The sequence below is a fragment of the Aethalodelphis obliquidens genome, unplaced genomic scaffold, assembly GCF_003676395.1.
Source record: "Aethalodelphis obliquidens isolate GAN/ISIS:26980383/991018 unplaced genomic scaffold, ASM367639v1 scaffold66, whole genome shotgun sequence".
Taxonomy (NCBI): Eukaryota; Metazoa; Chordata; class Mammalia; order Artiodactyla; family Delphinidae; genus Aethalodelphis; species Aethalodelphis obliquidens.
This window is the reverse complement of record NW_020838010.1, coordinates 9,309,007-9,336,508: the sequence shown is the minus strand read 5'-3', so window position 1 is coordinate 9,336,508 and position 27,502 is coordinate 9,309,007. Positions and strand designations below refer to the sequence as shown.

Genomic DNA, 27,502 nt, shown 5'->3' with positions numbered 1-27,502 from the left:
TAGAAATGCCTTATAAGATACAATATAATGAAGATGATAATGTCTATTACATGCCAGGCATTTTGCTAGACACCTTACATGTGTCATCTTTAATTCTTCTCACAACCTTGGTTTGTCTTTTTTTTTTAGTTGTCAGCTGTATCTTTTTTTTTTAATTGAAGTATAGTTGATTTAAAATAGTGTTAATTTCAGGTGTACAGCAAAGTGATTTGGAGATACTCCTAATTTATCCCTCCCCCCTTCCTCATTGGTAGCCATAAGTTTGTTTTCTATGTCTGTGAGTTTGTTTCTGTTTTGTAAATACGTTCATGTGTACTATTTTTTAGATTCCACATATAAGTGATATATTTGTCTTTCCCTGACTTACTTCACTTAATATGATAATCGCTAGGTCCATCCACATTGCTGCAAATGACATTATTTCATTCTTTTTTATGGTTGAGCAATATTCCTGTGTGTGTGTGTGTGTGTGTGTGTGTGTACACTGTAGTTTTGATTTGCATTTCTCTAATAATTAGTGATGTGGAGCATCTTTTCATGTGCCTGTTGGCCATCTGTAGGTCTTCTTTGGAGAAATGTCTATTGAGGTCTTCTGCCCATATCACAACCTTATAAACGAGGTATTATCACCATTTTAAACATGAGGAAAACTGAAGCTTAAGTTGCCAAATACGTCAGAATAAAGAGGAGGGCAATCAGATATATTTTATGATCTCATACCCCGAGTTTAAGAGTTTATTCTTAGAGTATATCTACACAGGTACAAAACAGCAAACACAAATCTGAGTATGATCCAAAGTTGTGCCTCTTTAAAAAGGACGCAGTGAAGTAATAACTGAACCATGTTAATATGGTGCAGTTTGAGAAGTTTAAAAAAGGTACTTTTCATTTTTCCTCAAATGGTTTAAAAAGCTAGAATTTTCTGTTCAATGTGTAGGGGAAATGTGCAGAGTGTAAAAAGGTATTGGGGAAAAAGAAAAGGAAAAAAAACCAACCAAATGACTTAATTTAGAAGAGAGAAGTAGGATTTGACTGTGAGAAAAAAAAAAAAAGAAAATGAAAAGAAATTTCCAAACAGGCATTTAGTAAAGGTGTAATAATTCTGAGTTGGTTGATTTTTAAATCTGGTAATAAAAGAAGTGCTAGGGACTTCGCTGGTGGCACAGTGGATAAGATTCCATGCTCCCAATGCAGAGGGTCTGGGTTCAATCCCTGGTCAGGGAACTAGATCCCACATGCCACCACTAAGGAGCCTGCCTGCCACAAGTAAGACTCAGCGCAACCAAATGAATAAATAAATAAATAAATATTTAAATTTAAAAAATAAAAGAAAGAAGTGCTAGACTGAAGTTCATCTTTGCTATCAAAATTTTTCTTCACAGACAGAAAAAATAGTGTATTTAGTACAGTGTATAGTGCAAATAATGCCGCAAGGGAAATTACTTGATATTAAATGAGAAAAATGCTTGAGAACTTTTTAGTATTCAAATACTTTTAGAAGCACTCTTACTACATTGTATCTATTGTTGTGACTTTATAACTCTCTACAAGGCCTGGTTATAGTCTCTAAAGTGAGAAAACACATTTAATAAAATATTCTGCAATAGATTTTAACAATACAAACTTGTTTTCATTAACAACTGGTCCAAGTTTCCATGGTTTTACCTTACTCTTAAGAATTAAGAGGGACCATTTTTATATAATTGGCACTCAATACTACTTGACGGTTTCTTTTTACTTCCTAATCTGAGCATTTTATATAATTGAAAGTACTATTCCTTCTCAAAGTATTTGCTGCAAAGGGCAAGAATTACTGGCTTGTAAATAGTTATCTATGAGAAGCTGTAAATTTGTGGCAATTAGAAAAGGACACTGCTTTCATTTTGGTTTAATTCACTTATTCAGTAAATGTTTATTAAGCACCTACTATATGCAGGCAAGCACTGTGCTAGGCACTGGCCCTACAACAATAAATAAAACACATAAAATCTTTGTCCTCACAGAGATTATAGTGCAGCAGAGACAGATAATTTATCTTGTATGTATTTATGTCTGGTTTGCATTTCTCTAAAGAGAATAGTTGTCCATAAAAAAAATTACCAACTTTCAAAAGTTTCAGTTTTAATTCCCAGGTGAATTTAAAAGAAGTAAAACTTGCAAGAACTATATTACCAAAATGTTCAGAAATGAACATCTGACAACCATTATGTTGCATAAAGGAAATATTCTTCATACTCATGAAGACCTCATAATACCCACAGGTCAATGAGGCTATTAAAGGCTGACTAGAGAAAACGAAGGACAAATAAAATATGAATACCTACCAGAGGGCATGTTATCCAAAACTTCAGCATCTTCACCTTTATCGTTCCCTTCTGATTTTTCAGACTGCACATCCAAAGACAACATCAAACTTGGGTTTGGAGCAAAGATGGCTGATGTAACAACTGCATTATGGGCTGGGGAAAAAAATTTACTTTAAGACAACTAATAAACTTGATTCTAAACATCAAGACAAAAAGCATAATACTTCAAAAAACATAATAGTGTATGTTATATGCAAGTACCTTTAAAAACTAACATATAAGTAACTAAGAACTATTTAAAACCCAAAAATATTTTCTTAAAAGAAACCAAATCCATCATAGTAGGGGACTTTAACACCCCACTTTCACCAGTGGACAAATCATCCAAAATGAAAATAAATAAGGAAACACAAGCTTTAAATGATACATTAAACAAGATGGACTTCATTGATATTTATAGGACATTCCATCCAAAAACAACAGAATTCACTTTCTTCTCAACTGCTCATGGAACATTTTCCAGGATAGACCATATCTTGGGTCACAAATCAAACCTTGGTAAATTTAAGAAAATTGAAATCGTATCAAGTATCTTTTCCGACCACAATGCTATGAGACTAGACATCAATTACAGGAAAAAATCTGTAAAAAATACAAACCCATGGAAGCTAAACAATACACTACTTAATAACCAAGAGGTCACAGAAGAAACCAAAGAGGAAATCAAAAATTAACTACAAACAAATGACAATGAAAACACGATGACCCAAAACCTATGGGATGCAGCAAAAGCAGTTCTAAGAGGGAAGTTTATAGCAATACAATACTACCAAAAGAAACAAGAAATATCTCAAATAAACAATCTAACCTTACACCTAAAGCAATTAGAGAAAGAAGAACAAAAAACTCCCGAAGTTAGCAGAAGGAAAGAAATCATAAAGATCAGAGCAGAAATAAATGAAAAAGAACTGAAGAAAACAACAGCAAAGATCAATAAAACTAAACCCTGGTTCTCTGAGAAGCCAAACAAAACTGATAAACCCTTAGCCAAACTCATCAAGAAAGAAAAGGAGAAGACTCAAATCAACAGAATTAGAAATGAAAAAGGAGAAGTAACAACTGACACTGGAGAAATACAAAGGATCATGAGAGATTACTACAAGCAACTCTATGCCAATAAAATGGACAACCTGGAAGAAATGGACAAATTCTTAGAAAAGCACAACCTTCCGAGACTGAACCAGGAAGAAACAGAAAATATAAACAGACCAATCACAAGCACTGAAATTGAGACTGTGATTAAAACTCTTCCAACAAACAAAAGCCCAGGACCAGATGGCTTCACAGGCGAATTCTATCAAACATTTAAAGAAGAGCTAACACATAACGTTCTCAAACTCTTCCAAAATATAGCAGAGGGAGGAACACTCACAAACTCATTCTACGAGGCCACCATCACCCTAATACAAAAACCAGACAAAGATGACACAAAGAAAGAAAACTACAGGCCAATATCACTGATGAACATAGATGCAAAAACCCTCAACAAAATACTAGCAAACAGAATCCAATAGCACATTAAAAGGATCATATACCATGATCAAGTGGGGTTTATCCCAGGAATGCAAGGATTCTTCAATATACACAAATCAATCAATGTGATACACCATATTAACTGAAGGAGAAAAACCATATGATCATCTCAATAAATGCAGAAAAATCTTTCGACAAAATTCAACACCCACTTATGATAAAAACCCTCCAGAAAGTAGGCATAGAGGGAATTTACCTCAACAAAATAAAGGCCATATGTGACAAACCCACAGGCAACATCGTTCTCAATGGTGAAAAACTGAAACCATTTACTCTAAGATCAGGAACAACACAAGGTTGTCCACTGTCACCACTATTATTCAACATAGTTTTGGAAGTTTTAGCCATGGCAATCAGAGAAGAAAAAGAAATAAAAGGAATCCAAATTGGAAAAGAAGAAGTAAAGCTGTCACTGTCTGCAGATGACATGATACTATACATAGAGAATCCTAAAGACTACCAGAAAACTACTAGAGCTAATCAATGAATTTGGTAAAGTAGCAGGATACAAAATTAATGCACAGAAATCTCTGGCATTCTTATACACTAATGATGAGAAATCTGAAAGAGAAATTAAGGAAACACTCCCATTTACCACTGCAACAAAAAGAATAAAATGCCTAGGAATAAACCTACCTAAGGAGACAAAAGATCTGTATGCAGAAAACTATAAGACACTGATGAAAGAAATTAAAGATGATACAAAACAGATGGAGAGATATACCATGTTCTTGGTTGGAAGAATCGACATTGTGAAAATGACTCTACTACCCAAAGCAATCTACAGATTCAGTGCAATCCCTATCAAACCACCAGTGGAACATATGTATATGTATAACTGATTCACTTTGTTATAAAGCAGAAAGTAACACACCATTGTAAAGCAATTATACTCCAATAAAGATGTTAAAAAAAAAACCCCACCAAAACCACATACAAGTTCTGAGATTCCATGACTTCTCAAATTTTAGACAAGTATATGTTCTTCCTTGGTACAGAAAAATCAAACAAAGCCAATACAATGCGAAAGCAGTTAAAACTGCCAAACTATCTCTCTGAAATAAAGCCTATACAAATTTACTTATAATACATCTCCATTTTAACTTTATTCACTTATAAGACACATAAAAGTATGCATTTACTTACCTTTAATACCTTCCCAAAAGTCATTACGATCTCTCCTCACTGAAGTAAACTTGCTTAAGTCATGATAAGTACTCCAGATATAAACATACTTATCTTCTGAGCCACTAACGAGGTAACTAAAATCATGGCTACATTTAGGGAAGAAAGAAAAAAAAAATCAAAGTTGTGGGTTTTTTTAGGTTTCCCTCTATCAGAGCTTCCTAGTTCGAAACACCTAAGAAAACAGCCAAGAGAACTTGTTGAAATACAGACTCCTAGTCTCACTCCAGAGGTCCTGAACGTGTAGGTTTGACATGGGTGGCCAGTGGCATTAGTATTTTCATCGAAGCTCTAGGTAACTGCTGCTGGGTTAACCCACACTGGGATGAGTGCCTACTTAAGAGATAAAAGAGAGAAGCAGAATGCTTTACCAATTAAATTACTGGGTAATTCAAGAAGAAAGGAGAACTGGTAAGAAAAGAGCTGAAATAAGGAGGGCTATAAAGGAAGAAAAGGTAGGTATTTCAGGAGAGCCTGCAGATCCCAAACTAACAGTTCAAATAATAATGATATGCAAAGGTGTAAGTACAGGACACTGTACTTTAGGGTCTCGAAATGCTTTATTAGCTTCTGTACCTAAAAGGATCAAGACCATGGGTGGGGTGGGCGGTGGTGGGGTAAATCTCCTCTTAGAAAGCATACATGAAAGTACAAAAGCACAAATTCTGGAGCTGGGTCTTCTAATCCTGGTTCTGCAACTACCAGTGTGACTTTAGGCAAATTACTTAATTTTCTGGGTGTTGGTTTCTTCATCCACAGAGCAGGGGCAATTCGAACTCTACCAAACAGCTGGATAATGTAAGTAGGACTGATAATATGAGACACCAGTTGTAAAACTGCAAAGTAACTAACAGCACCATATAAACATAAGCCATAGATCAATGGAAAAATGGGAGTAGGGGAGAAATGTTCTGATCCCTTTTGGGAATTCCTCATTGTCAATTTACCTGAAACTTGCTTTGATCTGGCTGCTGCTGTTGACATAACCCTTATACTTCATGGACAGTGACAAATCTCTAAGATCGTATAGTCTGATTCTGGAGTCATTTGAAGTTACCAGTATCTAAAAACAAATCAAAGGAAAAGTTAAAAATACCATCTTTTAATCTGTGCTAAGGTACAACCAAAAAAGGGTGTTAGACACATACAGAATATATCTCAAAACTAGAAAAAGCAATATTCCATAGGAAAGGAAATATATTCTTAGCTAAGATATGAAGAACTTACTTTCAGGAGTCTATATATAGTGTGGAGACAGATGGTTTTGAATACCTAGTACCTTATTTTCTCCAGGTAAAGGTTCAATGCCAGTAATTTTTCTTCCAACCTTGTTGCGCCCTCTGGTAGATCGGACATGTATCTGTGTGTGGTATTTCAAATGCTAAAAAAAAAAAATCACAATTTAAAAAGATCAGAATTAGAAAGAAACTCAAAGATCATCTGAGCCAACTCACAGACAAACATGGTATTATTTGTCCCAATTTACAGATAAGGCAGTTAAAGCCCAGACAGGATACACCAACTTATTCCAAACCACAAAAGTATCTATGTATTCAAGTATGTAATTTATACAAGACAGTCATTTACCTCTGTATCATAGAAAATACACCTGCCATCATATGTCCCAATCACTGCATATTTGCCATTCTGACAGAAATTTGCAGCTGTGATCAATTTTGTTTGACCATCTACTTCATTCCACAAAGCCACTTTTTTGTCAGGTATGTTCCAAAGGCGGAGCTTTCCATCCAATGACCCACTTAGAAAATACCTGTCATCCTAAAAATGTGATGAAAGAGGAAGGTTTCATTTTATCACATGAAGAAAAACTCATTAGCAAATCAATACATTAAGTCTATTAGAAATAATGTTAAAATATATAGATTTCATTTTAAAAGTATTAAAGTAAGCATTATTTCAGTCACTAAAAATAACAACAATTAGAAACCTCAGTATTCATTTTGGAGGAATGACATTCTAATCACTTTATCATACCCTTAAACTGCTTTTCCCAAGGTATAGATGTTAATAGATAATGTGTTTGAGTATACATTGTGTAGAAGGGTTCTGTGGTCAAATAAGTTTGAGAAATTCTGGGTTACACAAAGTTAAACAGGATTCTCAGTTAACACGCACTCTGAATCTTTAACGGGCGACTTTTTTGGGGGTCAGGTAGGGATATCTAGCAGGGCTAGCAATTCAAGGAACATGCTTTGTGAAATACTATCCTAAAATGGTACATTTGCCCATACCTTCCTTGGGATACATGTAACAGATGGATAAAAGAGTAACTAATGCCAGTTAGCCCACAGAACCAGTCAAGTTTTGGAACTCTGATACCCTGTCAGCAGAGAATTGCTTCACTATTTAAATTCTCAATCTCAAACCAGGGGTTCTCAGCTGGGGGCAGCCTGGCCCCACAGGAGACATCTAGCAATGTCTGGAGACAGTTTGGAATTGTCACAATTTAGAGGGTGGGGCGCTACTGACATCTAGTGGGTAGAGGCCAGGAATGCTGCTAAACAGCCTACAATGCACAGGACAGCCTTTCCTCTCTCTACGAAAAAGAATTATCCAACCCCAAATGCCATTAGTGCCAAGGTTTAGAAACCCTGTTCTAAACTAAACCAAGCCTACCATGAAGCTGCTCTAATTTTTGGTAACATAAGAATTAAAAAGAAAATAAAATAATTGGGATGCCAAAACAAGAAACAGATCTTCTTCTCCACTCAAGATTATTATTCTTACCCACTTCTCAAGCCCGTCAAGGATAACCTTCATAGAATAGGCATTTTTATGGCTATGGTACAGTAGGCTCAACTCAATGTCTACCAGCAGAAGTGCTGAACAAATAAAAATACTTCATCTTGGTCTTACAACTCAGAATTTTATTTACATACATATATACATGTGTGTACATGTGTGTGTATCTCCATTTTGCTATTTCTTTTATGACTCTGCTTCGTTTCTTCTAGGTAACATTATTTGATAGAGTCATATTTCCTAGGAAAATGTCAACACCACCCCACTCTTCCCTAGACCCTCTCATAAATTCTCCAGGTCAGTAGAATTTTTAGAAATAAGGTTTTTCAGCTTCCAAAATAAAACCAAATAAAAGTATAAGAAAATTATTGACTAAACAGAAACCTTAATAATAAAGTACTACATAGATAACTATTACCACCTAATACCCCTCTCTTTCCATGTTGATACATTATAGTTAAAATAGAGGTGGGGGGATTTTGCTCACAGGTGCTGACAGGGGTAAAATCTACCCTTTTGTTGCACCCTTAGGTGACAGGATGGGGATATTATTTAGAAAGAAGCCTCGAAAGCTTGATGGTCAAAACTGATACAGTATTAACATAGATTAAGCATTTTTAATTTTCAAAAGTTCTTAATAAAATCTTCTCTAAGGGTTCAGAATTATTACTGCCTATGTTATAAGCCTGCCCAGGGAGGGAAATTATATTGAGAGAAAAAAGTCATTCTTCTCTCTTAATTTGGGGAAGGAGAGAAAGAAATGTCAATATAATTGAAAGGTTGCATTAAAAAGACAATGGGTACTAAACACATAGAGATGAGGACATGATTGGAAATGTAATCATACACAAATGTAGTGGAGGGAAAGTCAACGAGGGTCAGCTCAAGCCCTCCACTTATTTCAACCTAGCTAGTGAAGCAGTGCCAACACGTGACATCCCTTGTGCTTACAGCTGCAAAGAACTAAAACTACTCTAGCCTCATGCATTTGGTGGCTCTATCCTATAAGGGCGTAAGATAGCTCTGGAGTCCATGATGGTAGATTTTTCTCCTTTAGTTGAAATCATATGAAATTCTTTCTAGAGGAAAGATATTAAAGGATTTTCTACATTGAAAATGAATATGAAGGGATCTCAAGATTAACAATGTTTTCAGACCTGAAATAGGAATTCAGTCTATCTTGTAATGAATTTTGGTCTTTGCCTCTTTCAATCTTTTCCTCTTTGTCTCTTCCCTTCCTGACCCTCCTACAACTATTCCTGCCTATATGCTTCCCTTTCTCATTTATTTACCTGCCGTCTTTTCTTCTTCCACTGTCTCCAACCTCTCTCCTAATAAGATATTTTATTTCTTTATTTATACCCTGCAGGTCTTATTAAAGATTTGGGATGACTTTTCACTGTCATATTTAGACTATAATATTTCCAGCTCTTCTAATGAAGATTAGCACAATATTTATTTCCTTTCTTATTTTTAAAGCAGAATGAAACACTAAATCAAGTTGCTCTTAACTATTGGATATTAATAATTTTTTTCCTGTAGTCCAATTACCCTCCAGAGAAACCTGGTTCCCTCACCTTCCTCATAGTATAACAAAAAAACATGTAAATACTTACTCTTGGATGGAAAGCTATGGCAGTGACAAAATCTATATGCTGAAAACAGCAAAGGCATTCTCTTCTGGAAATGTGCCATAGCCTGACTGTTTTATCCATTGAAGAAGAAAGCAGAAAGTAGTTCTATGGAGAAATTGACATTGATTATTTTATCACCATATAAAAAAAATACTTACTCCATAAAAGTGAACTTTTAGTTTTAGGTATCTCAAGAGTTTTGTCATTACTATTGTTATACGCAGCATCATAAAGTACAAAGATATCCAATTCACTTGGACAATCCCATTTTTTTCCCAAATAGTTAAATACCATATTTCTTTGATTCTAAGACTTTTTCACATTACCTATTCTGAAATGAGGATGAATCTTATGACTTCTGTTGAAAGAAATCTGCCAGATGCCGACAGAGGACTAAAGTGTGCCTTGGTTGTTGGAGCCTGCGTGTACTAGAAGTTAGCTATGAATCTATTCATTTGATCGTCACTTCAGTTATTTTCACATTGATAACACTGGTGAATTTTAACTCACATGAATTCCCTAACTGTCACTTAAAATGTCTTCAAAAAGATTATCCTATAATGCAGCATGGAAATGAAAAGTTATTGTGCACCTGTCACACCTTAGGCAAGCAAATTAGAGAATAGAAATTGTCAAATGTCTCAGAATAGAATTTTCAAAGCTAGAAGAGGGTAGTGTAACTGATTTAGGCATTATGATGGCCCATCACCCATAAACCAAACATCTATCTGTCAAAAGCTTCCAGATGGATACATAAGGGGATAGGATTCCCAGGTGCTCGGCCCTACCAGGCGCCGGACGTGCCACTGTGCAGGGGCGCGAGACCAGATTTTGTATGTCACTCCCTCTCGCGAGAACACCGGAATCACAACTAAATGCTGAACAATCATCAACAGGAAGACGCTGGAACTCACCAAAAAAGATACCCCACATCCAAAGACAAAGGAGAAGCCACAATGAGACAGTAGGAGGGGTGCAATCACAATAAAATCAGGGGCTTCCCTGGTGGTGCAGTGGTTGGGAGTCCGCCTGCCAATGCGGGGAATGCGGGTTCATGACCCGGTCCGGGAGGATCCCACATGCCGTGGAGTGGCTTAGCCCGTGAGCCATCGCCGCTGAGCCTGCGGGGGGCCCGCAGCAGTGAGAGGCCCGCGAACCGCAAAGCAAACAAACAAAAAACCAAAAAAACCCCAATAAAATCAAATCCCATAACTGCTGGGTGCGTGACTCACAAACTGGAGAACTCTTATACCACAGAAGTCCACCCACTGGAGTGAAGGTTCTGAGCCCCACGTCAGGCTTCTGAAGCTGGGGGTCCGGCAATGGGAGGAGGATTTCCTAGAGAATCAGACTTTGAAAGCTAGCGGGATTTGATTGCAGGACTTTGACAGGACTGGGACAGAGACTCCACTCTTGGAGGGCACACACAAAGTAGTGTGCACATCAGGATCCAGGGGAAGGAGCAGAGACCCCATAGGAGACTGAACCAGACCTACCTGCTAGTGTTGGAGGGTCACCTGCAAAGGCAGGGGGTGGCTGTGTCTCACCGTGAGGACAAGGACACTGGCAGCAGAAGTTCTGGGAAGTCCTCCTTGGCGTGAGCCCTCCCAGAGTCTGCCATTAGCCCCACCAAAGACCCCAGTGTTGGGTCGCCTCAGGCCAAACAACCAACAGGGAGGGAACCCAGCCCCACCCATCAGCAGACAAGCCTATTAAAGTTTTACTGAGCTCTGCCCACCAGAGCAACAGCCAGCTCTACCCACCACCAGTCCCTCCCATCAGGAAACTTGCACAAGCCTCTCAGATAACCTAACCCACCAGAGGGCAGACAGCAGAAGCAAGAAGAACTACAATCGTGCAGCCTGTGGAACAAAAAACACATTCACAGAAAGACAGACAAGACGAAAAGGCAGAGGGCTATGAACCAGATGAAGGAACAAGATAAAACCCCAGAAAAACAACTAAATGAAGTGGAGATAGGCAACCTTCCAGAAAAAGAATTCAGAATAATGATAGCGAAGATGATCCAGGACCTCAGAAAAAGAATGGAGGCAAAGATGGAGAAGATGCAAGAAATGTTTAAGAAAGACCTAGAAAAATTAAAGAACAAACAAACAGAGATGAACAATACAATAAGTGAAATGAAAACTACACTAGAAGGAATCAATAGCAGAATAACTGAGGCAGAAGAATGGATAAGTGACCTGGAAGACAGAATAGTAGAATTCACTGCTGCGAAAAAGAACAAAGAAAAAAGAATGAAAAGAAATGAAGACAGTCTAAGAGACCTATGGGACAACATTAAACACAACAACATTCGTATTAAACGGGTCCCAGAAGGAGAAGAGAGAGAGAAAGGACCCGAGAAAATAAATGAAGAGATTATAGTCGAAAACTTCTCTAACATGGGAAAGGAAATAGCCACCCAAGTCCAGGAAGCACAGAGAGTCCCAGGCAGGATAAACCCAAGGAGAAACACGCCAAGACACATAGTAATCAAACAGGCAAAAATCAAAGACAAAGAAAAATTATTGAAAGCAGCAAGGGAAAAACGACAAACAACATACAAGGGAACTCCCATAAGGTAAACAGCTGATTTTTCTGCAGAAACTCTACAAGCCAGAAGGAGGTGGCATGACATATTTAAAGTGATGAAAGGGAAAAACCTACAACCAAGATTACTCTACCTGGCAAGGATCTCATTAAGACTCGATGGAGAAATCAAAAGCTTTACAGATAAGCAAAAGCTAAGAGAATTCAGCACCACCAAATCAGCTCTACAACAAATGCTAAAGGAACTTCTCTAAGTGGGAAACACAAGAGAAGAAAAGGACCTACAAAAACAAATCCAAAACAATTAAGAAAATGGTCATAGGAACATACATATCGATAATCACCTTAAACGTGAATGGATTAAATGCTCCAACCAAAAGACTCAGGCTCGCTGAATGGATACAAAAACAAGACCCATATATATGCTGTCTACAAGAGACCCACTTCAGACCTAGGGACACATACAGACTGAAAGTAAGGGGATGGAAAAAAATATTTCATACAAATGGAAATTAAAAGAAAGCTGGAGTAGCAATACTCACATCAGATAAAATAGACTTTAAAATAAAGAATGTTACAAAAGACAAGGAAGGACACTACATAATGGTCAACGGATCAATCCAAGAAGAAGATATAACAATTATAAAAATACATGGGGCTTCCCTGGTGGCGCAGTGGTTGAGAGTCCACCTGCCGATGCAGGGGACACGGGTTCGTGCCCTGGTCCGGGAAGATACCACATGCCGCAGAGCGGCTAGGCCCGTGAGCCATGGCCGCTGAGCCTGCACATCCGGAGCCTGTGCTCTGCAATGGGAGAGGCCACAAGAGTGAAAGGCCCGCGTACTGCAAAAAAAAAACAAAAACAAACAAACATGCACCCAACATAGGAGCACCTCAATACATAAGGCAACTGCTAACAGCTATAAAAGAGGAAATCGACAGTAACACAATAATAGTGGGGGACTTTAACACCTCACTTACACCAATGGACAGATCATCCAAACATTCCATCCAAAAACAGCAGATTACACTTTCTTCTCAAGTGTGCATGGAACATTCTCCAGGATTGATCACATTGTGGGTCACAAATCAAGCCTCACTAAGTTTAAGAAAACTGAAATCATACCAAGCATCTTTTCTGACCACCATGATATGAGACTAGAAATCAATTACAGGGAAAAAAGCGTAATAAAGACAAACACATGGAGGCTAAACAACACGTTACTAAATAACCAAGAGATCACTGAAGAAATCAAAGAGGAAATAAAAAAATACCTAGAGACAAATGACAATGAAAACACAACGATCCAAAACCTATGGGATGCAGCAAAAGCAGTTCTAAGAGGGAAGTTTATAGCAATACAATCCTACCTCAAGAAACAACAAACATCTCAAATAAACAATCTAACCTTACACCTAAATGAACTAGAGAAAGAAGAACAAACAAAACCCAAAGTTAGTAGAAGGAAAGAAATCATAAAGATCAGAGAAGAGATAGATGAAATAGAAATGAAGAAAACAATAGAAAAGATCAATAAAATGAAAAGCTGGTTCTTTGAGAAGATAAACAAAATTGATAAACCATTAGCCAGACTCATCAAAAAAAAGAGGGAGAGGACTCAAATCATTAAAATTAGAAATGAAAAAGGAGAAGTTACAACGGACACCACAGAAATACAAAGCATCCTAAGAGACTACTACAAGCAACTCTGTGCCAATAAAATGGACAACCTGGAAGAAATGGACAAATTCTTAGAAAGGTATAACCTTCCAAGATTGAACCAGGAAGAAATAGAAAATATGAACAGACCAATCACAAGCACTGAAATTGAAACCATGATTAAAAATCTTCCAACAAACAAAAGCCCAGGACCAGATGGCTTCACAGGCAAATTCTATCAAACATTCAGAGAAGAGCTAACAGCCATTCTTCTCAAACTCTTCCAAAAAGTTGCAGAGGAAGGAACACTCCCAAACTCATTCTATGAGGCCACCATCACCCTGATAACAAAACCAGACAAAGATACTACAAAAAAAGAAAATTACAGACCAATATCACTGATGAATATAGATGCAAAAATCCTCAACAAAATACTAGCAAACAGAATCCAACAACACATTAAAAGGATCATATACCATGACCAAGTGGGATTTATCCCAGGGATGGAAGGATTCTTCAATATACGCAAACCAATCAATGTGATACACCATATTAACAAATTGAAGAAGAAAAACCATATGATCATCTCAACAGATGCAGAAAAAGCTTTCGACAAAATTCAACACCCATTTATGATAAAAACTCTCCAGAAAGTGGGCATAGAGGGAACCTACCTCAACATAATAAAGGCCATATACGATAAACCCACAGCAAACATCATTCTCAATGGTGAAAAACTGAAACCATTTCCTCTAAGATCGGGAACAAGACAAGGATGTCCACTCTCACCACTATTATTCAACATAGTTTTGGAAGTCCTAGCCACGGCAATCAGAGAAGAAAAAGAAATAAAAGGAATACAAATTGGAAAAGAAGAAGTAAAACTGTCACTGTTTGCAGATGACATGATACTATACGTAGAGAATCCTAAAGATGCCACCAGAAAACTACTAGAGCTAATCAATGAATTTGGTAAAGTAGCAGGATACAAAATTAATGCACAGAAATCTCTGGCATTCCTATACACTAATGATGAAAAATCTAAAAGAGAAATTAAGGAAATACTCCCATTTACCATTGCAACAAAAAGAATAAAATACCTAGGAATAAACCTACCTAAGGAGACAAAAGACCTGTATGCAGAAAACTATAAGACACTGATGAAAGAAATTAAAGATGTTACCAACAGATGGAGAGATATACCATGTTCTTGGATTGGAAGAATCAATATTGTGAAAATGACTATACTACCCAAAGCAATCTACAGATTCAGTGCAATACCTATCAAATTACCAATGGCATTTTTCACAGAACTAGAAAAAAAATTTTCACCATTTGTGTGGAAACACAAAAGACCTCAAATAGCCAAAGCAATCTTGAGAAAGAAAACGGAGCTGGAGGAATCAGGCTCCCGGACTTCAGACTATACTACAAAGCTACAGTCATCAAGACAGTATGGTACTGGCACAAAAAAAGAAATATGGATCAATGAAACAGGATAGAAAGCCCAGAGAGAAACCCACGCACATATGGTCACTTTATGTTGGATAAAGGATGCAAGAATACACAGTGGAGAAAAGAAAGCCTCTTCAATAAGTGGTGCTGGGAAAACTGGACAACTACATGTAAAAGAATGAAATTAGAATACTCCCTAACACCATACAAAAAAATAAACTCAAAATGGATTAAAGACCTAAATGTAAGGCCAGACAGTATAAAACTCTTAGAGGAAAACATAGGAAGAACACTCTTTGACATAAATCACAGCAAGATCTTTTTTGATCCACCTCCTAGAGAAATGAAAATTAAAACAAAACTAAAGAAATGGAACCTAATGAAACTTAAAAGATTTTGCACAGCAAAGGAAAGTACAAGCAAGACGAAAAGACAACCCTCAGAATGGGAGAAAATATTTGCAAACGAATCAACAAAGGATTAATCTCCAAAATATATAAACAGCTCACGCAGCTCAATATTAAAAAAGCAAACAACCCAATCCAAAAATAAATACTTATTAAATAAATGAAATTAAATAGCGTTCTTGAACCAAGCATGATCTTACAAGTCAAAAAAATTAGATTCAGATCTAAGTTCTACCCATAACTAGTTTTGTGATCTTGGATGGGTCAGAGGCCAGTCTTCTAATCCACAGTATGGAATATCAACTACCTCACAGCATTGTTATTTTCAGTATTAACAAGGTAATTCTTATTACGTGGCACAAAATAAGTCTTCAACAAACAGAAAACCCACTATAAACATCAACTGTGCTAGATACTCAAGAGAAACAACAGTGAAGTAAGAGCTGATCCCTACTCTTGAGGGGCTTAGAATCTTGTTGCCAATAAGATGTAGAAATGTACATAGATAAACACTTAAGTAAAAAAGAAAGTTTAAGAAAAGAGCACAGAGACAGATGAAGGCATTAAGAACAAAAACTGAGGTTTCCTGGAGAAGAAATTCTGCCTTAAGACTCCAGCATGAATGTACAACAAGGTGACTAGAGTTAACAACGCTGTATTATACACTTGCAAGTTGCTAAGAGAGTAGATCTTAAATGTTCTCACCACAAAAAAAAGGTAACTATTTATGGTGATGAATGTGTTAATTACCCTTATTGTAGTAATCATTTCCCAATATGTAAGTATATCAAATCATCACTGTGTACACCTTAAACTTACACAATGTTTTAATTACATCTCGATAAAGCTGGGAAAAAAACCCAAAAAAACTGAGTTTTCAATGCCTGCCCTACAAATTTCAAATTTGCCTGCCCCCACAACTGTGTGAGCCAATTCCTTAAAATAAACCTCCTATGTATGTATTTCCTGTTGGTTCTGTTACTCTGGAGAACACTGACTGATACAGTCATCAATGGAGGATTAATATCTTCAGTTGGTGTTACATTTTACAAAAAATATTGGTTTGCTTTAAGAAAGTAAAATGAGTGCAGGGTTCCCAATAAGGTGCTTTGTACTTTTTATTCTAGATGAATACGATTATCAGATTAAGGACACTTTAAATTTCCATCTTCCGACAACTCAGATTTCACACAGGGTGGGGAGAGAGTATAAAGATACAACTGGGGCTCAATTTAAAACCAGACTACCAGGTGAGGCCCAAGCTTGTTCCAGGAGGTTAGAGAAAAACGTTATGAAATGCATCCATAACATCTAAACAAATGTGATACGAGCATAATTCAAAAATGGAGTGATTCAAAGCTGGAGCTCAGGGAAAGGCTGACTTGCCAATATATACCAGTGATATCTCTGTGATATAGTTAAAATATATGGGCGTCACTGGTATCCTTGCTAGTATTTTGTTAACTCAGATGACTTTTCTCAATTTAAAGCTTTTAAATATTACTTTCCCCCACAAATTCTTAATATATTTTAGATTTTGATTACTGACAAATTTTAATACAAAGAAAGTATAAGGAATCATACAAAAATTCCAAAAACTGCTTCATGCTTTGCTTCATGCTTCAAACACCTTAAATAAAATTTAAAATACCTCTTAAAAATTTTGCAAACTTCTAAGATATTTGATCGGTGGCAAAATAGCCCCTCTACTTCTAAAATTTTGCTCTAAGGAAAAAAAAATTACAAAATGAAGACTTACCATTGATCTGCAGAATATAATTATTAAACCTAAATTAATAATTTCATGAATGTAGCAGATTATCCCCAAAACAGTCTTGATTAGATAGGTCAGACTTCACCTTTGTAGCTGAAGTCATATCCATTTTGCTGAGGATAGTTACTTTGCAAAACTATTTTATAAAAGAAGCAAATACAAGTATATAGACAGATCCAGATAGAAGCTGTTAAGTAATATAAACATTTTATTAGCCTAATCTGACATTTCTCTTTTTTAACTTTGATTAATTTGTAACTCCCACAAAGTATATACAGACATTCAAACACCTGACTGTGACAATCATACAAATAAAACATTTGCTTTTATCCTAAAATAGTTACATAGAATACAAAATTCAAATAAGAATTTCTTACTTTAGGACTTCTATGATGGTGCAGTGGTTAAGAAACCACCTGCCAATGCAGGGGACGTGTGTTCGATCCCTGGTCCGGGAAGATCCCACATGCCGCGGAGCAACTAAGCCTGTGTGCCACAACTACTAAGTCCACATGCTGCAACTACTGAAGCCTGTGCGCCTAAAGCCTGTGCTCTGCAACAAGAGAGGCCCATGCACCGCAACGAAGAGTAGCCCCTGCTCGCCGCAACTAGAGAAAGCCCGTGCACAGAAACAAAGACCCAACGCAGCCAAAAAAAAAAAAAGGATTACTTACTTTAGACCATGAAAGATCAAGGAGATCAGCAGTATGTCCTTTATATTTGCAAAACGGCCGTTGTCGAAATGGTGCATTTTTATCATCTGGGTCTTCATCAGCTCCACTGCATACCTATTTAGACATGAAAACAAATGTTAAAACTAGAAAAACAAAAGCTTCATACTCTTCGCACCCCATTTATTCTCTCATTTTATACGATGCCTGATTGAAATCTTGATCCACTAAAAGCTGACTCCCCTTTATGCTGAATCTACTACTTATTACTTCCTCACCTCCTTGTCCTAATAAACCAGGATCATCCCTGAAGACATCGTGCTACCACAATCTTTCCCTCCCTAACAGAGCCCCCACTTTGTCCTTTTTTGAGCATCTCTTCCTTTAGGAGAGGTAGGAGCCAGCACCAGGGGGTGATCACGATTGGTCTAAGCTAATTAAGATGAGCTCACTCCCCTTTCCAGTGATGACTGGTTTAGGCATGGGCATATGTTATAATTTTCATCAAACAGACATGAGGGCAAGTCCATCTGGGGGATGAGGTGATAGGGGAGGCTTCTAGAAAGATTTCCTCACTCTTAAAAAGGGGTATACTAAAGGGACCTTCCTCTTTCCTGCTTCTGAACATTGTTGTCTGCATGTGACACCTAAGACAGTAGTAGTCATCTTACTACCATGAGGGCACCAAGCCCAGGAGAACAACAGATAAAGAACAGCAAAGCAAGAGGACGGAAGGACCTTGTGTTCCTGATGACACTACTGAGCTGCTGAATTAAGCAACCCTAGAGCTGCCTTACCTCCAGACTGGCTTCCTCATTGTTAAGCCATTTTCAGTTGGATTTCTATTATTTGAAGTCAAAAGCATCCTGACAGGTAGAGGTAGGTAGAAAATAATGCCATACACATGTGCCGTGCATTTAGTTTACAACATGCTTTTGTATTCATTATCTGAACAAATCCTAACGACCCTGTGAGGTAGGTATTACCATTATGAGGATGAAGAAATTAAGCAAAAAACCTGAGAATCAAAGAGGTCAAAATAACATATTAAAAGTCACGTAGCCACCTGTAAACAGCAGAACCAAAGCAAAGGTACAAGTAATCTAACTAAGTCCAGAGGTTGTTCCTCAAATGTTTTAGAGGATGTCACTTGAGCAGAAATATGGAATGTTAGCTAAGCCTTGCATATTTAGGGAAGGGTAGGTAGGATGATGAGGATGGAGAAAAACGTATATGGAGATAAAGCAGGGGATTAGGGTAGAAAGGTACTTTGAGACCAGATCATAAAGAGCCTTGGATTTGTGGCTTAAAAATTCAGACATTCTAAGGTGATGGAGAGCCAACACAGGTTTCTGAAAAGGAAAAGTAACACAATCTGACTGGGGCTTTAGAAAGAGAATGCTGGGCAATAATGTAAAAGATGGTTTGGAAAGAGAGTCGGGGCAGGAAAAGCAGTCAGTAAGTTTAAGTAAGAATAACGAGGGCTTAAGTAGGACAGTGGCCATGGGGATAGATAAAAACTACCCCTGCTATCTGTTAACAACTTTACAGTTTATAAAAACATCTTCACATTCTCTGTGGAGGTAGACCAGCAACACAGATGCCCTGACCCTTTGCCAAACACTCCTCATCCTAGATGATTACAGCTACTTCCCCTAATTTTACTGCTAGATTAGTGAGCACTGCTGGAAGACAAAACTAAACAGGCTTCTTGCCCTGTTACATAAAATTCAACTTTTTGTTTAATAATAATTTTCATTTTATTAATTCCTCAGCATATTTCCCCTAGCTGTGATCCCAGATCTTTTTTTTCCTCCTTAATCATCCACTTTCTTTTCATTGTACTCTACATATTTTCAAAATACTTAAATAATGTATTTTTGATTATAAAGTAATATACATGCTCAGTATAGACAATTCAGAAAACATAGAAAGTAGAAAAACTAAAATTAAAACCACCTATAATCTGCTAAAATTTTGGCCACCTTCAATCTTTCATTTTTTAAAAACATAATTGAAATCACATTGTACACATGATTCAGTATCTTCCTTTTTATTTTACACGAGCACTTTCTGTATTTCACTCTTTGGATACATTTACTAGCTGCATATGGATGCACCATAATTTAATCATTTCCAATTTGTTGGTAATTTAGACATTTCCAATTTTTTGCTAAATAGCAATTCAACAAACATCCTGGAGCATGAACCTTTATCCCTATTTTATTATTTGTTTATCCTAATAGAAGGGTCAAAGGCTTAAACCATAGACTTTTATAGTATCTTCTGTTGTTTGTCTTAATAAAATCAGATAAATTTATTAAAGAAAATTTTAGAAATACAGAGAAGTATAAAGACTCATATAAAAAAATGAGCTAAAACCCTACCAGCTAGTGATAACTACTAGTTATAATTTAGTGTATTTCTTTAAAATTTTAAAATCTATATTTATAGATATTTTTAGTCAAGATTAGGATAATATTATATCCATTTTTTTATTCTGCTATTTTCACTTTACAATTTATTTAGAATATTTTAAATGTGATCAAGTAGTCTTTGAAAAGAATTTAAGGACTGCATAGTATTATACTGTATGGATTATACCATAGTTTTTATTTTCCAACTATTAAAAATTCAGGGCTTCCCTGGTGGCGCAGTGGTTGGGAGTCCGCCTGCCGATGCGGGGGACGTGGGTTCGTGCCCCGGTCCGGGAGGATCCCACATGCCGCGGAGCGGCTGCGCCCGTGGGCCGTGGCCGCTGGGTCTGCGCGTCCGGAGCCTGGGCTCCGCAGTGGGAGAGGCCACGGCGGTGGGAGGCCCGCGTACCGCAAAAAAAAAAAAAAAAAAAAAAAAATTCAGTTTGTTTAAATTTTAGCTACTGTGAGAACATTAATATGAAAATCCTCTTACATCTTTGGGCATACATGATCATTTCTTTGTGATAGATTTTTAAAGGTAGAATTACCAAGTGAAATGTTATATATTTTATCTATATCTCTCTAGATATCTATATGTAGAGAGATATTTATATCTCTATGTAAATATAATGTATATATAAAACTTTATTATGAACATTTCAAATGTACACAGAAGTAGACAGTATAATGAAACCCATGCATCCATCACCTGTTTTAATGATTATCAACATTTTATTCACCTTGTTTTTCAATCCTCCCACTTTTATGTATTTGCTTATTTTTGCTGGAGCAGTTAAAGCAAAATCTAAACATCATTCATTTTATCAGTAAATATTCTACATGTATCTCTAACTAGTAATCTTTTAAATTTAACTACCATTACATTATCATACCTAAAAAAATACCATCTGTATCATCAAATATCAAATCCATATCCAAATATCCAGATTATCTAAAAACGTCATTTAAAGTTGGATTGCTTTGAAAACTTGTCTTTTGATATTTATTAACACTTACTATATACCAGATATGGTATGCTACTTGAAATACCAAAATAAATATTTCTTATCTGTTTATAATCTATTCTCAGTATTTAAAAGCCAGAATAAAATATGTCAGATTGTCATTCTCTGTTCAAAAACCCTCCATTGGCTTCTTTCTCAGAGCAAAAGCCAAAGTCCTTGCAGTGTCCTACACCTTATGACTGGCCCATCTACACCTCCGTGACTTCATTTTCTTTTTTTTTGTTTTCGTGACTTCATTTTCTACTACTCATCTCCTTGCTCACTGGCTCCAGCTACCCGGGCCTCAGTGCTATTTCCTGAACATACCAGGACTCCTGCCTTATCACAGTTTCACTTGCCTCCACTTGGAATGTTCTTCTCCTCCAGATAGCCAGATGATCCCTCTCTCACCTCCTTCAGATTCTCCTCAAATGACTTCTCAGTGAAGCTTTGCTTGTCCACCATATTTACCTCCTGTCACCCCGCCTTATCTGCTTTATTTTTCTCCACGAAATTTATCACCTTCTAATACATTACAAAATTTACTTGTTTTGTTTCTGTTTCCCACCACTAGAATAAGCTTCAGAACAATAGATTTTTTTGTTTCTTCTGTTCACTACTATATCCCCAACTCTTAGAACAATGATAAATACACAGTAGACACTCAATAAATATTTGTGGACTAAATGAAGACATAGTGCCAGACCTTCAGATGCCAACTAGCGGAGCATAATGGTTAAGAGCATAAGCTCTAAAGACAGATCAGAGCTGGGTTCTAATTCTCTTGCTGTATCTACCAACTGTGTGAAACTGGTGTTACTCAATATCTCTAAGCATTTTCTTCATCTGTAAAATAGGGTTCTTAATAGTACTTCACAGCACTACCAGGGCTGTTGTGAGGTGAAGTAAGACATAAAATGTACTTAGCAAAGTACATGGCATATAGTAAGGGCTCATAAAATGTTAGCTGTTGTTACATAAATTGATATAGTATACAGTAAGTGCTTTTAACAGAACTATGGGCAAAGTACCATGGGAACAGTGAGGGAGCACATGAGTAAATTACTAGGTGAAGCAAGGAATGCTTCAGTGAGGGGACGAGTCTTAAATGAATTTGCCAGGCAAAGGGGAACTGCATATGTATTGTTAAGTACAGGGAATCAACAAAGGGTCTGACATTTTTGTTGGGGCATGAACAACCAAGTGGCTCAGAACATAAGGTCTGAGAGAGGGAAGGGTGGGAAGTAACAATGAGAGCTGAGGTCAGGCTGATCTCTGAAAGACTGGGTCATCTAAGGAATTTAGACTTAATTCTATAGGAAAAAAGAGAGCCAAGGGAGTGCTTAAAACAGGAGAGTAACATGATGAGATTTGTTTTACAGGAAAGTAATTCTGCTGGCATAATTTTATCCATAATTCTGTGGATAAAAGACTGGAATCTGGGAGAACAGCTATAGTGGTCCAGGTAAGAGATAAAGGCCTGGATTGTAACAGTGGAAATGAAAGAAATGGCCAGATTCCAAAGACATTTCTGAGATCAAGCGGGCAGGATCTGGTAAATGAGCAGACACTGAAGGGAGAGGAGAGTGAAAAGTGATCACAGTTTCTAACTCAGGAGATGGTATGGATGTTAAATAATGAACTGATATCAAGTATGCATACCATCAAAGGAGTGGTTTTCTCAGGAAAATGATACTTAATTCTGTTTGGGGCATATATTATCGGGTTGGCCAGAAGGTTCGTTTGTTTTCTTCCATAAGATGGCTCTAGTAGCACTTAGTTGTCTTTAACTTCATTTGAAACAATTTTATTAGATTGTATGTACAGCTGTCATATCAGCGTGCATTTAAAAAAAGACTTATCAAAATTGGTGAATTTTTGTGTAGCCATTTTAATATTGAAGATAGAAGAAAAAAAGCAACGTTTTTGGCATATTATGTTTTATTATTTCAAGAAAGGTAAAAACACAACCGAAATGCAAAAAAGGATTTGTGCAGTGTATGGAGAAGGTGCTGTGACTGATCGAGTGTGTCAAGAGTGGTTTGCAAAGTTTTGTGCTAGAGATTTCTCGCTGGTCGATGCTCCAAGGTTGGCTAGACCAGTTGAAGTTGATAGTGATCAAATTGAGACATTTATTAAGAAAAATCAACGTTATACCATGCGGGAGATAGCTGACATACTCAAAATATCCAAATCAAGCGCTGAAAATCATTTGCACCAGTTTGATTATGTTCATCGCTTTGATGTTTGGGTTCCACGTAAGTTAAGTGGAAAAAAAACTTCTTGACAGTATTTCTGCATGCAATTCTCTACTTAAACGTAATGAAAACATTCTGTTTTTAAAACAAATTGTGACAGGAAATGAAAAGCGGATACTGTACAATAATGTGGAATGGAAGAGATCATGGGGCAAGTGAAACGAACCACCACCAACCACACCAAAGGGCGGTCTTCATCCAAAGAAGGTGATGTTGTGTATATGGTGGGATTGGAAGGGAGTCCTCTATTATGAGCTCCTTCCAGAAAACCAAACGATTAATTCCAACAAGTACTGCTCCCAATTAGACCAACTGAAAGCAACACTCGACGAAAAGCGTCCAGAATTAGTCAACAGAAAATACATAATCTTCCATCAGGATAACGCAAGATTGTGTGTTTCTTTGATGACCAGGCAAAAACTGTTACGGCTTGGCTGGGAAGTTCTGATTCATCCACCATATTCACCAGACATTGTACCTTTGGATTTCCTTTTATTTAGGTCTTTACAAAATTCTGTTAAAGGAAAAAATTTCAATTCCCTGGAAGACTGTAAAAGGCACCTGGAACAGTTCTTTGCGCAAAAAGATAAAAAGTTTTGGGAAGACGGAATTATGAAGTTGCCTGGAAAATGGCAGAAGGTAGTGGAACAAAAGGGTGAATACGTTGTTCAATAAAGTCCTTGGTGAAAATGAAAAATGTGCCTTTTATTTTTACTTAAAAACTGAAGGCACTTTTTGGCCAATGCAATATCATTGTTGATGTCTGTCTTCTCCCATGCATTGCTCGTTGGTATGAATTATCCACTGCATCTTTATATTTTCAGTGCCTAACACACTGTCGACGTTTAAAAATTGCTTGTTGATTGAACCAAATCTAAATCAGTGCATATTTTAAATAAATACTGCATATGTACAATTTCATAAAAATTCCCTCTCATTCCCTTACAGTTAAGGCCTTTCATCCATTTTAGACTCTAATGATTTTGAAGGGGATCAGAATATGTCACCCCCAAATATGCCCCTTTGCCTAAGGATTATTTTGAGCTCAATGCAACTAAGAGGAAACAGACACAAGAAAAAGTCTCTGCCCTTCCCCTTTCTACCTGAAAGCAGAGCATAAAGTGCCCTTTGTGAAGGTGTCTCCCCCTCACCTCTCCCTTACCAGGAAGGGGAGAATCAATCTTAACTGCCTAAACAGAACCTTACTAAATTACCCTTATCTTCCATTAGTTTCCCCCAGTAGATTTACCTTCCCACAATTTACCACCTCTAAAAGCCTAAACTTCTTTTTCTTTATCTTGTCACTTTTCCACAAATTTCTTGCTCTTTGTTAAAATGATATATAAGTGCCTAAGTCTAATAGCTTCTTTGGGTCTTCACTATTCCTCTAGGAAGGCCCCCATATGCATACGTAATAAACCGTTTCTCCTCTTAATCTGTCTTTTGTTAGGTTATTTCGAAGTTCCCAGCCACAGAACCTAAGAGGGTAGAGGAAATTTTTTTCCTCCCCTACAATCTACTCTCAAAAATTCTAAGCAGAAGTTAAATGCTGGAACACCCATATTGATATTCCACTAATCAAGTGCACCAAACAGATTTATCCAAGAAAAACATTAATTTTTAGGTAGATAGCATATTTATGACTTCTCGTGTCAAGCAGAAATGTTACAAGTCTGTAGCATAATGGAGCAAACTAAATACGCTGCTCTTCCTTACATTTACTGAGCTACTTTCGGAAATCAATAGAAACAGAGAGCATAAGAGCCAGAATTCTAGGCTTGGCATGACCAACGAGTAGGTGAGTGATCTTGGGTGTGTCACTTTGTATGCCCAACTGTACAATAGGTACTTTTATGTATTCTATTTTACATGGATGCTAAGAAGGCAAGAGTAAAAATGTATCAAAAGAGATATATATAAGATATCACTATCATGAGAAAAAAGAAAAAAAGAACACACATATCAGGGAAATAAACTCCACTGTGCTTACTGTGCCTCACTGCAGTGAGTACCAGGTTAAAGACAAAGGCATATGAAACAGAGGCTTCTTTTAACTGTCCCCATATAGAATGACAGAAGTGAAAGGAACCCCAAAGTATCTTTTCCTGAAAACAATAGATATAAATGATACTCAACTACTCCAGAAAAAAGGCTCAGTACTCCAGGGGCTCAGTACTTTTTGGGTCAAAGAACTACTACGCTCATTTTTTTTTTTTTTTTGGCCACACCAAGAGGCATGTGGGATCTTAGTTGCCCGACCAGGGATAGAACTCATGCCCCTTGCATTGGAAGCGCGGAGTCCCAACCCACCGGACTTCCAGGGAAGTCCCTATGCTCCTCATTTAAAAGGTCTTCTATTCAAACAAGATTGGGAGTTACTTAGGGTTTTTTTTTTGGGGGGGGGATGGAAGTAGTTAAGAATCTGTAAGTAGGATTGTTAAAATAAGCATAATATAAGATAGTACAAATAGGCTCTGTTTTTAATAGTAATCAAGGCCTGGAAACTTTATGGTAAATTAAACTAATAAAAGCAAATCCTTTTCCCCTAAAGCAAAGTGGTTAAAATTTTCACTGCTACATTAGTCAGTGAAGGCTTTATGGAGGAAGTGGGCCTTCAAGAATGGGCAAGTTTTAAGTAGAAAAAAGGGAGACCGCAGGCATCCAGATAAGGGGAATAGGAATGAATGAAAGGCACAGAAGCAGGAATTCAACACTGATTTAGGTCTACCACAGTCAGGCATGGGGTTAGGTTCCAAGGATACTAAGATCTGTGAAGTACAGTTCTTTGCCTTAAATCAGCCCTGAGCCTAGCCAGAGGGACAAACTGCCAAGGAAGGCATGGTAAATAATATCAATGTCAAAGTACATATGATGTACTACTGTCAGAACCCAAGTGAGGAACAATTTTGTCTGCTTGATTCAGGGAAAATAATAAGAGAAGATAAGATATTTGAGCTGAATCTTGAAGGATGAGTAGGGCTTTGCCCTGTAAGAAAAGGGGACAGGGAGGGAATTCCTGGCAAAGCAAACAACATGAACAAAGACATGAAAGTGAAAGAGTGTTTAGGATACAGACCTATATCTGGCATGGCAAGTAGGATGCACAGGTACTAGGGAATTAGAACTGAGTTAAAAAGGTAAGATGAGGTAATATCAGGAAGAGTGGTGACAAGGAGCCACCAGAAGACTTTAAATCACAAAATGGCACAGGTCTGTATTTTGACAAAAAAAAAAAAAAAAAAAAAGGGAATCTCCTGGAGGTCCAGTGGTTAGGACTCCATGCTTTCACTGCAGGGGGCACAGGTTTGATCCCGCAAGCCACGTGGTGTGGCCAAAAAAGAAAAGCTGGTGGCAGTAGAGACCAGCGACAGAAAAACCAACTAGGAGGCTACAGCAAGCATTTAAATGAGCGTCAAGGACCTAGACGAGGTGAGTAATGAGGGGTCAGATTCCATGGGCATTTGTAGGAGGAGGTGGAGCGGATAGAATTTTTAACTCATTTGGTATGTGGGTAAGGACGAAAAAGTAATGAGTGTTTCTGAGTTAAAAAGGTAACTTATGGATGTTGATACCATTAAAGAAGGCTCAAAACAGGAGAAGCAGGGTTGTGGGTAGATAATAATAAAACTATTTCCGTGAATGACCATTAATATCTAGCCGGTTGCTCAAGCTGGACACCTGGGAATCATCCTAGGCTACTCACTTACTACCCCAGGTAGTCCAGTCATCAAGTCCTTCTTTTATATTTCTCAAATTCAGCTCCTCTTTATGGTTTCTAGACTCACTGCTTTCATAATCTACCATAATCGAAGTACCCATTTC

The 27,502-nt window shown here is 37.2% G+C and overlaps 1 protein-coding gene across 3 annotated transcripts in view; it reads right to left on the bottom strand.

Moving 5' to 3' along the window:
• WDR44 (WD repeat domain 44) overlaps positions 1 to 27,502 on the bottom strand; it is an 81,109-nt gene that overhangs the window by 1,707 nt on the left and 51,900 nt on the right. For 2 of the 3 annotated variants that reach the window (XM_027089621.1, XM_027089622.1), the window contains 7 exons: positions 18,005 to 18,118; positions 9,464 to 9,586; positions 6,672 to 6,863; positions 6,364 to 6,465; positions 6,032 to 6,147; positions 5,046 to 5,173; positions 2,325 to 2,459 (listed from right to left, as the gene is read on the bottom strand). In XM_027089621.1, the coding sequence (XP_026945422.1) occupies positions 2,325 to 2,459; positions 5,046 to 5,173; positions 6,032 to 6,147; positions 6,364 to 6,465; positions 6,672 to 6,863; positions 9,464 to 9,586; positions 18,005 to 18,118 (910 nt within the window). Of the gene's footprint in view, positions 1 to 2,324; positions 2,460 to 5,045; positions 5,174 to 6,031; positions 6,148 to 6,311; positions 6,466 to 6,671; positions 6,864 to 9,463; positions 9,587 to 18,004; positions 18,119 to 27,502 lie in introns of those variants that run through there. The other variant, XM_027089623.1, reaches the window with a different exon arrangement.